The sequence below is a fragment of the Pongo abelii genome, chromosome 1 (genome assembly GCF_028885655.2).
Source record: "Pongo abelii isolate AG06213 chromosome 1, NHGRI_mPonAbe1-v2.0_pri, whole genome shotgun sequence".
NCBI classification, from domain to species: domain Eukaryota; kingdom Metazoa; phylum Chordata; class Mammalia; order Primates; family Hominidae; genus Pongo; species Pongo abelii.
This window is the reverse complement of record NC_071985.2, coordinates 116,929,010-116,942,865: the sequence shown is the minus strand read 5'-3', so window position 1 is coordinate 116,942,865 and position 13,856 is coordinate 116,929,010. Positions and strand designations below refer to the sequence as shown.

At 42.8% G+C, this 13,856-nt stretch overlaps 1 protein-coding gene across 1 annotated transcript in view; it reads right to left on the bottom strand.

Annotated features, from left to right (window-relative positions):
• CASQ2 (calsequestrin 2) overlaps nucleotides 1-13,479 on the bottom strand; it is a 68,850-nt gene extending 55,371 nt beyond the window's left edge. Inside the window, 1 exon segment of the mRNA NM_001132214.1 lies at nucleotides 13,005-13,479. Within this exon segment, the coding sequence (NP_001125686.1) occupies nucleotides 13,005-13,238 (234 nt within the window). The 5' untranslated portion in view covers nucleotides 13,239-13,479.
• Between the last annotated feature and the right edge of the window lie 377 nt (nucleotides 13,480-13,856).

The window sequence follows — 13,856 nt, the reverse complement described above, 5'->3', positions numbered from 1 at the left end:
AAAATGCAGTCTGGAAGCCCAGGCCCTGACCTCCTCTGGTAGTCCCTCCTTCCGACTCTCCTTGGGAAAAAGTTCCACACGATAGTCAGTGCTTTCTGGAGCCAGAGGGATCATCCCTTTTTAAACTAACCTTCAGTGGAGGTTGGTATACCTCATTTTAAAAAGGGGGTGGGTTGCTTCCTCTCATGGAGAGGCCTCATAAATGTAAAATAATGATTAAATGAAGAGATCCTTGACTTATTGCTTCCACAGTGCAATAAGCAGAAGAGGAACCTGTTCCTGCTTGGCTGAACTTTCTGAAATGTCTGACTAGTGTTTATTTTGATAGCATCTGCTAATGACAGCAAATGCCATGGATAACTAACTTGAGTGGAGAGTGGGAGTTTTCAATGTGCTTTCACATACACAATGATTTCAGGAGCAGCCCTTCACTGAGCACCAAGCATGTGCCCATCACTTCACACATGTTACCTGTTTTGTCTTCTTAAAACCTCTATGAGGAGGGTACTGTGGCTTAGATTTTATAAAGGAAGCACTCACCCTTGAGGAGCTAAGTGACCCGCCTGCAGTCACACAGCTAGTGCAAGGACTCAATCCCAGCTGGCTCTAACTCCAAAGCCTGTGCATCTCACACTGCTAGGTGCTACTGCCAATAGTCGTTTGTGTGTTGCATTGTTGCATTCACTTCTTCATCTGTGTCTGGAGGATGCTTCACTCCCTTCATAAATCAGAGGTGTGTGGTCAGGCTAACAGTTAGATATCCGAGGCCAGAGTAATTGTGTGTGTTGTATAGGTAGAAGCAGGTGAGCACGTGAGGGAGTACCTGTTGGCTCTCCTGGCCACCCAGCTCATGGCAGATGGTGAGGAGAGGCCTGTCTGGCTTGGGGCACCTGGGTAGCAGGTGGGAGCTCCTGGAACTGGCACTCCGGGCACACAGAAGCGGCTCTGGCTTGCCTAGCCCATCACATTGCAAGATGCCGTACTGGCCCCTTTCCTGTATGGCTGTCCAAACAGAAACAGCTTATCTGGATAATTCTGGCCTACCACATCCAGTTTATAAAAAGGAAAGCCTTAGAGGCTTCTTTGAACAGGCTCAGTTCTTCAGGGGGCTGACTTTCTAGGAGAAACAAGTCATTTTGAATGCGCACTAAAGCTAAGCTGACAATTATGCAAAAATACTCCGCACCAACCTGTAAAGCTCAAACTGCCACAGAGTAGGGCTGCTGAGTAAAGAAAAATCTTGTGATTTGGAATCAGATTTCATTTCTTACTTTTAATTTTACTGCCTTATATCATAATAGCCCTTATAATATTTCTGCAGTGGTGACTTTCATGGTATCTCACGTCCCCATTTTAAAATGTATAACTTTTGGGGGCCGGGCATGGTGGCACGTGCCTGTAATCCCAGCACTTTGGGAGGCTGAGGTAAGCGGATCACCTGAGGTCAGGAGTTCGAGACCAGCCCAGCCAACATGACAAAACCCTGTATCTACTAAAAATACAAAAATTAGCTGGGCAGGGTGGCACATGCCTGTAGTCTCAGCTACTCAGGAGGCTGAAGCAGAAGAATTGCTTGAACCCGGGAGGCAGAGGTTGCAGTGAGCCAAGATCGTGCCACCACACTCCAGCCTGGGAGCCTGGGGGACAGAGTGAGACTCCGTCTCTAAATAAATAAATAAATAAATAAATAAACTTATACCTTTGGGAGGAGGTCTACCTCAGGAATGTGATGAATAGGTGTCCTATTAGGGCTTGGGCAATACCGGGGGCTTTGGAGATAGGAGTAGTGAGAGAAGGTTCCAATGGTCTAAAAACTTCTGAATCAACAATGTATTTTCCAGTTCGTGAAACCTTTATTTCCTTATAATTCCATAGGTGAAAGGAAACATTTAACTGTAATCAACTCAATCCATGCTTTTACAACTAGCATTTCTGTTCTTTTACCATCTCACTCCAAGGATCCCCTGTATTACCGATATGTGCCCAGCAACCCTCCACACAGAATTCAACAGCACTTGGGCTTCACAGAGAACTGCGATTTAAAAGTGAGCACCTCCTGAGAGAGTATGGGCTCTGTGAGAGGCTTCGTTCTCCAAGCCAAACCAAAATAAGCCTGACCTCATCTAATTTTTCAGAGTGGAGCAGGTGTGAATTTGGAGATTGCCATTTTTGGGCAGTGAACAGTTGGAAAAAATACCTGAATCCTGTGTGTGTTGCTATTCCCTGCCCAGCTTTTCCACGTGGCTCCATCTGTAGATTCGCTCAACTCCAGCAACTTCATTTTGCCTTCCTCTCTCGGGGTTTGGAAATGCAACCACCCCTGGGATATTTGCCAGTGCTAAATAAGTTTAGAACAAGGGTCAGCCTTATAAAGCTTGGAGGCTTCTGCCCATGTGTATATACATTTTGGGCTAAGAAACCCATGGCTTAAAAAAATCAATTTTACCCATGTTTTGGTGGGATTAAGCAAGGGTAGCAAACAGTTCCTGAATCTGGCAAATTCAACCTCTTTACAATTTTACTCAATACTTTAAAAAATTTAACTCAATTTTAAAAAGAGATCAAGGAGAAGTATATTTTCAGTATAAGCAATTTATTTCTAATTCTTGACCTTTTCCTTCTTCCCCTCTACATCCATCCATCCATCCAGCAAACATTTATTAAATTCCAAGTGCCAAGTAACAGCCCATTGGCCCGCATTGGTCATTTAGGTTCAACACATAGTCTAGTTGTACAATTTAATGCAGCTCAAGTGTGAGTGAAAATCCAAACTAAAGACATCTGTCCCTTCGTAAGTTGGCACTGCTTACAAACATGAAGCAATCCCTTTCAGCTGCTCCTTGGCATACTGGAAGGAACATGTCATTTGAAACCAAATAGGCTTGGGTTCAAACCCTGCTTCACAATCTAATGTTTCATAGCTTTGTGACTTTAGGCAATTTTTACTTAGCTCTCTGGCTCATTTCTCTGTCTGTAATGTTGTAAGAATTAAATAAAATAACATATGTAAAGCTCCATATTGGCATGGTTTATGGTAAGTTCATAATATGTGCTTCTCCCTTCTCCTCCTTCCTCTTCTCTTCGTTCAACATTCATTTGACAAATGCTGTTGAATACCTACTGAGTCAGGCACTGGTTTAGGTGCTGGGGTATAGCAATGAGTAGAACAAAGTCCCTGCCTTTGTGAATGTCACATTCTATAGCAGGTGCTGAAGTTTGGACGTTTTTCCCTCCAAATCTCACATTAAAATTTGATCCCCAATGTTGGAGGTGGGGCCTAATGGGAGGTCTTGGGGTCATGGAGGTGAATCCCTTAGGAATAGATTAATGTCCTCCGTGGGTGGGGCAGTGACTGAGTGAGTTCTCACTCTATTAGTTCCTCCTAGAGTTCCTCTGAGAGCTGGTTGTTAAAAAGAGCCTTGCACCTTCTCTCTCTCTCTCTTTCTCTCACTTCCTCTGGTGCTGTGTAATCTCTGCACACATCAGCTCCTTTTCACCTTCTGCCATGAGTGGAAGCAGCCTGTGGCCCTAGCCAGATACAGATACCCAATCTTCAACTTTTTCAGACATCAGAATTGTGAGCCAAATAAACCTTTTATTCTTTATAAATTACCTAGTCTTAGGTATTCTTTTATAGCAACACAAATGTACTGAAAGAAGGGGTGTCAGAAAATATGCAACATGTCCGCCAAGTACTATGTAGAAAAAGTATAGAGGAGGGTAGAGGAGGTAAGATGAGTGCATGGAAAGTGTGATTTACATAGGTTGTCAGGGAGATAACTTCTTTGATAAGGTGACATTTAAGCATAGACCTAAAGGAAGTGAGTTCTTATCATCAATAAAAGAGGAACATTTCCCTAGACACTGGGGCCATTCCATCTGCATCTTTGTAAATGCTATGATTTGGGTGTGGTTTGTCCCCATCAAAACTCATGTTGAAATTTTATTCCCAATATGGTAGTGTTCAGCGGTAGGGTCTAGTGAGAGGTGTTTGGGTTATGTGGGTGGGCCCCTTATGAACAGATGAATAGATGAATGCCCTCATTCAAGGGTAAGTGAGTTTTAATGAGAACAAATTATTTTCTGAGGGAACAGGTTGTTTAAAAGGGTCTGGCTTCCTTGGCTTCTCTGTCTTTCTTTCTCTCTCATCACATGATTTCCTTGACCATTCCTCGATTGCTTTCTGCTTTCTCCCATGAGTTGAAGCAGCACGAGGCCTTCACCAGATGCAGCTGCCAATTTTGAACTTTGCAGCCACTAGAATCATGAGCCAAGTAAACCTCTTTTTATAGATGATCCAGCCTCAGGTATTCTGTTATAGCAACACTAAGCAGACTTAGACACTAAGTAAGATGAATATTTCATGAATAAATGAAAGAATTAATATTTCTATTCAGGTGTTCACCAGACTTAGTTTTATATTACAAAATACTCACCAGTTTTCTCTAAGAAGCTTTCCCACGGTTTTCCATTAAACATCATAACATCTTAATATCCCACTTCCATCTACCTTCAGGGTTCTTAGATTTGCCATCTTTTTTGGGGAAAGGGCTAATGTGCCACAGCAACCAAATAGATGCATGTCTTCTCTTTCTGAAGGTCAACTCTGAACCCTGACCTGAGGATAGTTAGAAGGCCACCTTCTGAGTTGGTCTTTAAAAGCCAGGCAATTCAACTGGAAAGATCTCAAATAGGGTAAGACTTCTCAAGTCCCAGATCATTTCCTTCTAAGGAGGTCCAAAGGATTAGTCACTGATTGTGTGAGTGATGGGTCAGTGGGAGAACCCTGGGAGGCCTGGCTGAGTCCCAAATCAGATATGAATCCCTGCACCCCTAGAACCAACTTAACATCCCAGCGACTCTCCAAATTAGAGCTATACTGACAGTTCCAACACCATTCTGAAGAATGGATGATCCAAAGGTCAAACAGGTAACAACATGATTCTGGTCATCTGGAAAACTTTCCCAACCCAATAGACTGTCGCAGTGCTTTGCAAACCTTAATGTGCCTACAAACGACACAGGGATCTCATTTAAATGCTAAGTTTGATTCTGGGATAGGGCCTGAGATTCTTTGTTTTTAACATGGTCCAGGTGATACCATTTGCTGCTGGTCTGGGGTCCGCCTTTTTATTCAGATGAGGTCTCACTATGTTGCTCAAGTTGGAGTGCAGTATCTACTCACAGATGCAATCATAACACACTGCAGCCTCAAACTCCCGGCCTCAAGCAATCCTCTAGTCTCAGCCTCCCAAGTAGCTGGGCTGCTTTCAACCTTGGGGTCCACATTCTAAGCATCAGGTTTCAAGTGGCCTTCAAACTTGGCTGCATCCTAACAGCACTCAGAGAGCTTTTAAAAATTGTAGCATCTGGACATCAGCCTTTACCCAGTGACCAATTAAACCAGCACCTGTGGGGATAAGACCCAGGAATCAGTATTTTTTAAAACTCCTTATGTGGTTCTAATATGTGGCCAAAGTTGAGAACTACTACAATTGACTAAGAACATGTATAAAAGTTCAAGTGACTAGTGAAAGAAATTCACATTGATAAGCACCCACTATACTTCAAGCACTCAATTAGTCATTCTATTAATACATAGATGAATTTCTTCAGTGGTAACTAATGTAATAAAAATAATAAAACCTGAATCTTTTATACATTCTTATAATTTTATAAGAGATTCTTATTCACCTGTTTTCATTTAATTCTCCTAATTCATGGAGGTAGGAGCTAATGGTTGATTTTATAGATGATTTTACACAAAGATTTCATAGGTCAGTGTAAAGAGGTGAATCTGTGTGACTTGCTCAGGATAGTGGGTAAATAGAAGAGAGAAGTTCAGGTGCTCGGCTCTCAGTTTTCCCAAGCGCTGATACCTCATCTGAGGTTGGACATAGAAAAGTGGTGGTATACCAGCCTGGCCAACATGGTGAAACCCTGTCTCTACTAAAAATACAAAAATTAGCTGGGCATGATGGTGGGCACCTGTAATCCCAACAACTCAGGAGGCTGAGGCAGAAGAATTGCTTGAACCCAGAAGGTGGAGGTTGCAGTGAGCTGAGATTGCAACACTGCACTCCAGCCTGGGCAACAGAATGAGACTCAGTCAAAAAAAAGAAGAAGAAGAAGAAGAAGAAAAAGAAGAATAAGAAGAAGGAGAAGGAGAAGGAGAAGAAGAAGAAGAGGAGGAGGAGGAGGAGGAGGAGGAAGAAGAAGAAGAAGAAGAGTGGTGTTCATAAAGTGCATATGAGTCTTGTCAATGATGATGCTGGGCACATTGCAAAGCCTGAAGAGGCTACAGTCACTCTCAGCTAAAGTTTACTTTTTATTGATATACAGATAGTTTAGGAGACTGAGGCCTGAAGGAAGAAGGAAGCTCAGTCTGTTAGGGGCTCTGGCAGACTGAAAGCAGCAGCATCAAGAGATCCACTAAACAGCTGCAAAACTCAGAGGCCTACATCACACAGGATTATGATTCTTGATCCTGTCATAGATGATGAAACCAGCATCCCTCTCCCCTACAGGGCCTAATAGATAATCTGTGTGAGTCATCCTCTAAAAATTATTGGAAAGTAACCTATGTTTCAGCACTGGAAAATTGGTTTGCATTTTTAGGTAGTGGTCCTGCCATTTAATACCCAAGAAAGCTTAGGAGAGATCCCCTGGACATGCACTGTGTGGATGGCAGCAGAGCATCCCAACAGCCTCTATTGGTGAGCTAAAGTGAGACCTTCTTAAGCAGGAAAAGCAGAAGCAGCACACCAAGGGTACACGGGCAGCAGCCTTAGAATTTGAACTCTAGTTGCAGCCTGTTGAAAAACTACAGGACCGGCAGGTAGACCTGGTTCAACTTCCAAGAAGATGTGGCCATTTTTGTGCCAAGACTCCAGATTCCCTGCCTGAGCAAGGGACCTATTTCACCCTAAATGAATGAACCAAGCTTTGCTGTTCAGAATCTGGAAAGTGTTGCTTGTTCCTTATCCATACATTCACTGATACATTCGTTGACTCATGCAAAGATTATTGAGTGTCTGTTAATAGCAATGAATATTTAATAAATGAATGAATATTTCTATTCAGGGATTTACAATACTTGTTTTCATGTTCTGAAACACTCTCTAGCTGCCTGAAAAAATTCCCCATAGCTTTCCTTAATCCAATAAATGCATATTGGTTACAGGTTAGTCTATTTAGTTGCTATTCCCCCCTCTCCACCCTGCCACCCAAAACACATATACATGGCTAACAGCAACAATTTTAACTACGAAACATGTGAATATAAAATGAAAAGTGCCCAGAGGTCCTAAAACTGAGCTCTGAGGTCCTTGCATGTCTCCTTCCTCCTTTCCTTCTATAGACGATTTAAGGGGCCATAAAATTGTTTCTATGTAAGTGTGAAGCTCACCTGGAAAAAGCTTTTGTCCTTTTCTTGCCTTCTTTTTCAGGTTGGAATGCTGGACTCCTAGTAGTGAAGTGGTGTAGAGGAAAAGATAAAGGTCTTGGAGTTAGGGATAGGATATGTGTGAAGGTAGAAGGGGAAGAGGAAGGAGTCGATGATTCCTCATCCCGGGCTGGGTGCTAGCCAGAACGGTAATGCCATGTATAGAGGGCTCAGGAACTCACAATGCGGAGGCCATGTTGCTCATGCCTGGCCAGCTGGGGCTCCACCTATCACGTTGTCATGTGACCAGTGCACTCATTTAGTTGTGTTTTTGAGTCACAAGCAGTTTCTTGATCCTTGCCCAATGTGAACTTGGCTCAGTTTGCTTTTGTTTTGTTTTGCTTTGCTTTTCGCTTCCCCTATTACCAAGTTTGATTTTAATTCAGGTTGTTCTCATGAGGCTTCTAATCTAGAGGGAAAAATCCAACCCATGTCTCCATGGGGGGAAAGAGTAAGGTAGAAAGGATTAGAAGGAAACTGGAAGCACCTCTCAAAGTAGGTGAGACTGAACCATGACTGAAAATGGGGCAAGGCCTAATTTAATAAATGGCATGGATGAGGTGATTGGACATAACCGACACAGGCTCAGCAAAGCCTTGAGAGCAGAGGGAACGCCAAACAGAGGTACATCGAGAGCGACCTGTGACCGCTGGCAACTCACTCCTCCCCTCCAGCCCCAGAGAGGAGGAGTGAATAAGCAATAAGAGGAGGAGTGAATCAAACTGGCTGTGAATAAGCAAGATGGCTGCATTTCCAGTCCCCAGCTCCCAAGGCCTGGTTTCCTCAGTTTGTCAACTGATAGGGTTAGCTGTATGGTGTTTAGAATCCTGATGAAATAGTGAGGGTGGGCTGAAAGAAGCCAGCATTTGTTATCTTCTGTGTGCCAGAGCTATGCTCTTGCTGGGCAGCCTCATTCAATCCTCACAACAGTACTATCATCTCCACCTTGCAAATAAGGAAGCCAGGTCTATCTGATCTGGAAGCCCGTGTTAGAGCATGCCATCTCTCAAGCACTTCAACCTGAGGGAAATGGTGACATTTCTTAACTCAGGTTGAGAAATGAAGGACTTTCTCTGGCAATATTTATACGACATGATCGGAGCAGTGGCTTGCACAGCAGTTTCAAGGAAAAAGAGGAAGCAGGAAACAAAGCAGCAAGGAGAAACTGAATTACCTGCCCGTGTCCTCTGTCTCTGAGTCCTGTAATGCTAATGGAAGTTGGCCACTGTGGTGTGACTAAATTTACTATCTTGGTGGAAGCTGTAAGAGACAGCATACAAAATTGCAACTCCCTTTATAATTTGTGTTGACACCCCAATAGAAAAATGAGAAAAGGCATAGAAAAATAATTTATGAAAGAAAAAATATATAAATGGCAAAACAATTTTATGGAAAACTTTATCCAGAAATCAAAGAAGTGTTCATTAAAACAACAATGAAAAGATAAGGGATTTTTTAAACTCTAAAAATTGTGTCAAGATCCAAATATAGGGTAATTATTTTAAAAATATGTATGATGATACGGTGGAATACTATGCTGGTATTAACATTACTGTTTAATAATATAGAAATACAATAACAGATGTGAAAAAAAGCTGGAAACAAAACTATATAAATGGTATAATCCCCAATTGAAAAATGTATATTTATGTATAGAAAAAAATACTGGAAAGAAATCTACCAGAACATTATCCATGTTTATTTTGGTGTGATTACTTTTATTGCCTTTTAGTTCTTTTCCACATACTCTGAAATTTCTAAATCAGTATATGCTACTTTGTTGATGAAGAATACCCAAGCAGGAATCAGAACTGCCAGCTGTTTAAGTCGGGGTTACAGCTATGAAATGAGGGGTTCAGAGCAACCTAGATGACTCCCACAGTTCTTTTGAGCTCTAACATTTCATTCATTCATTCAACAAGCATGTGTAGAACATCTGCATAGAACTATGGATCATACACTGACCCTTGGGCCCTCCAGAGCTGGACTCTGGCCAGATTGGAAAGCAAAGTTTGAGTTTGCTGCCTCCTGGTGTCATATTACTTGCCTTTTTCTTGCTAAGCTGTATAGGCCTTATCTTCTCCCCCTTCTCCTCTTCCGCTTGTCAAGCCCTGTTCTCACGACAGAATTCAGACTCAGGGGATATAAGTAATTGGCAACATCTCAAAGGTCTACCTCTTCCAGAGGACCTTGACTAAGTAGGGACAAAAATCTTACCCTAAAGAAATGAGGCCCGCTTGGCCAATTTTAGGAAAAAGCTAGCAGGTGGAAAAATACTTGAGAGCCATCAGAATATTTGCTGTTTTGCCAGTAAATTCCTACTCATGTCACAAACCAATTCTGGCTCTTCCTCTTTCCTTTACTCTCCCTGAGAAACTTATAAGTTGCTCTGTTGTTACAGCAACCTCCCTGCACTGTAGCTCTTAGTTTGCATGTTTTCTTCCACGTTCAGCTGTGAGCCACTTGAGGGTCTCATTTTCCCTGTATCCACAGCATCTATCCCAGGGCCCCAACAAAAATTAGGTGGCAGATGCATGACTAATTGAATGGTATTTCAAGTGCCCCTCATCAGGCAGTGACCTCCTTGCTCTGTGGATGGAGCTGTTTCTGGCTCTTTTCATTGACATCCCTTAGAGATGCAGACAAAATATACATGACTGGCCACAGGGCCCTCGGAGTTTCTTAGAATGGGGTGACCCTAGTGTGAAGAGCTATGAGTTTCTAATTCCTAGAAATTCCTCAGGTGTTTCAGCCTGGGGATGGCAACTCCTCACTGGAGAGCGAAATCAACTTAATAGGTTGAGATCAATTTTTAAAGTGAAATAGAAGAGAACAGGATAAAAATAGAAAAAAATTTTAATTCCCCAAGTAATAATAATAAGTATAGTTTATATGAAATTTTTGTTTCTGGTATGTATGTGTGTGTCTGTGTGTGTCTGTATATACTGTGTCATAGTCGGTCATGATAAAAAGTGTCAGAAGCCGCCTTAAGCTGCGAGGGAGAAGGGAGCCACCTCCCCTCCAGCTATTTGCCCGTGGCTGAGACCGCACTGCCTGATGGATGGACACTGGGAACTGCCTCCTCTTTTCCCCCTACCCCCCTAACAGCCACAGCCCTGGAAGCTGGAAGACTATTTTTCTTAGTGCAAGTGTGGGGTCTAGAGGATTAAGAGGACAAAATAGTTGTTTTGACCATGAAGAAAGTTTAAAGGCATGTTCGCTCTTTCCACTCATGGACTTCCTGGAGCCATTTTTACCCTTGATGCTGCACCTGACAAGTATCTCAACAAAGGCCTGCCCCTTCCTCAACCTTCACTAATGGAGCCCAGGCCTCCTCCTCAGTTTGGACTTTTGCATGAGCAGCGCCTCCAGGCCATGTACTTCTCAGCCATGCTGGTGTACAGCTGGCATCATCAGATGCGGGCCCAGAGGCTGAGCAACTCTGTTTAAGGAAGACTCTTGAAACCATCTTAAACAGGCTACCCAGAAGCCCCTTGGGCGTTTTCGCACTGATTTCAGGAGTAGTGCCGTGTAGGTGTTACGTACGACTGCCTTCATCTGCAGTAGCTGTGTGACCTTGTACAACTTAGCCTCTCTGCTTCAGTTTCCCCATCTATAAAATGGAATTGGTAACTGTACCTACTTAATAGAATTATTGTAAGGATTAAACAAGCTAACACATACCAAGTGCTTAGAACAGTCCCTGCACTTAGTAAGCATTTAATAAACATTATTATTATTTAATCATTTCTTAAGCCTGCATGATAGTTATTATTTTTCCATATTTATGGATAAGAAAATGAGGCTCTGAGAAATTACATAATTTGCCCTGTGTCCTGTGCCTAGTAGAGACAAAGCCAGAACTTAAATCCAGATATCCTGACTTCAAGTTCTGTGTTCTTATTCTCCTAACGATGCCTCACTCCAGCTTTAGCAGCCTGAGGGGCATCAGATTAACTCCTGTGGTGAACTTTTCCTTATCGGTCTCTGCTGGGCCGGCACCCAACTGTGAAAAGGGCACGCTTGGATCAAAGGTGTCTGGAGGGATGGTAAGCCCAGGGGAAGTTTCTGTTCATGATTTTGCATAGTCTTTGGGGACAGATATACTTGGGGGAGCTAGAGATAGATAGATAGATAGATAGATAGATAGATAGATAGATAGATGGATGGATGATAGAAGGAGATTTCTTTTTTAAAAAAAAATTAGAATCAGAAATGAATGTCCTTGCCTGTACTGGCCACCCAAAGGCATTCTTTTGGAGTTCTAGGCTAACTGGACAGCGATGAGCATAGAGGGGAGAATCCTTATGCCTTCAATTAAGTTTTCATAGCAATGTCTCTTGGTAACTGAGTATGGCAGTTTGAGATGGAGATATAATGTAAGTGTTGGTTTCATGAGCTAAGCAGCAGCTAAGTTCTATGTCTCGTTCTTTTCCAGCTTGTGATTTGCTCATTTCTATAAAATAAAGTCTTAATAACTATCGCTGTTTTCTCTTTTCTTGCAACCCACAGAGAGAACTGGAATTCCACATTCAGCACCCAAGGTTGGAGATATACTTTTGATGTATTTGGGATAGTTTTGCTGGATTTTATGACAGTCAATTTTTCAATTTGAAAAAATTCAAATCCACATGGGTTTTATACAATAATTCTGTTAATCAAACTATTTCATCAACCTGAGTTCTCTGATTGTGCTGGTTAATAAACTGTAATTCTTAAATATCCTTTTCACAGGTTTGCGCCTGAGCTAGGCATGGGGACTGATGAGGCATCTTGGTGCCCACTAGCATTCTTGGCACCCTCAGGCCCTCTTGAAGTGTAAGCCATCTTAAGCTGTCCAGGAGGAGCTGCAGGAATAGTTTCTGGGGCACTCGCAAAGGGTTAGAAAATGGGCCCCAGTGCCAGGTTACAAACAGGCAGGCCATGTAATGCGGATAAAATAAGAACTGACTTCAGCTCTGCCCTAAAGTCACACCAAGAACTTACTGAGAAAAAAAATCACATAAATGAATATGCTGCTCAGAAGATCTGCACACAACTACATTCTGTAATGCTGACTGATGCAAATCATGAGAGAGGAAAGTCATTTAGTGATATTCTCCATCTGACCCCCAGAGAGAGGCAAGGTCAAGTAACTCTGGTCTCTTCAGGATCACGGGGAGATTTGAGGGAGCAGAGTGGGCACACTGAGTGAAATCCACAAGTAGTCCCTGGATTTCATTTCAGCCAACAGCTTTAACAATAGTTTCTACATTCTATCTGGTAAACAATGGCTGGGACAAGGGCCCTTGAAAAGTCAAGGGGGCCATAAAGACTTTACATCAGACCCATCATAGTGTAGCATGTTTGGTCCCCTTCATTTGAAGAGTTAGGACCCACCCCTCATTGTTCACACATCCCAGCTGTGCGACAAGGGAATCTGATTCACGTGAGGCCAAAATAAAGCAGACTTCAGTATATATTCTCTGCATTCTTGTTCCCATATCCCAACCCCTGGCCAAAGGCATTCCCTTGGCACCTCACTGAGGCAGCGCAGACAGCATGCCCTTTGATTACTTACCTCAAGCACGATTTCTTTCAGTTGGAACTGTTTTTGCGCCACTTTATCTGAAGACACTGGCTCATGGTAGTAGAGGCAAAGCAAGTCATATTTCTTTAAAACCTGCTTGAAGTTCTTCTCGGAAAGACTTACCACTCGGTCCTTCCCATCATATGTGGGGAAATTAAGCCCCTCTTCTGCCCTGCAAGAGGACAGAACATAAACCCCCACAATAAACAAGTGAGTTCTCTTCATTTGGGAAAAGTTTTGTTTCTCGTTCCCAAATATGCTGTGTGCGGAAGAGAGGACAGAAGACTGTTAGAGGCCTTGTTGAGCCAAGCAGGGAGCAGACAGGCTGATTTTGTCTCTCTTCTTTGCCCTTCCTGGGGATGAGAAGTGACTCTTCACCTCCTTGGGTCCAGCCAGCTCTGGAATCGTGAGCTCAGGACAAAGAGCAGATAGACACACACACACACACACACGCACGCGCGAGAGTAGAAAAACAGCCAAGCTAGGGAGGCTGGGAGGCCAAGCCCCAGATACCTTACATAGCTCTGCTCAGCCTCTGTCTCATTAGGAACTCCATTTTTAGGATGCAGTTGTTTCAAGCTAAAAATAAATCATGCAATGAATAAAAAAGTTAGATACGACACTGTAGAGGGATTCGCTGATACAGTCTGTCTGAGTGGTGAAGAGGGAAGAGGCAGAAAGAAAAAGACAAGAATGTACATGCATTAAATAAGGAGGCTAGAAAGGTCAAAGAAGAGAAAGAAACTCAAGAGGGAGAGAGATAAGGGACTATGGTGCCAATAAGCAAATGGAGAGTTCAAACATACGGAATGACACTCATGCATTACTGAATTGTTAAATCAC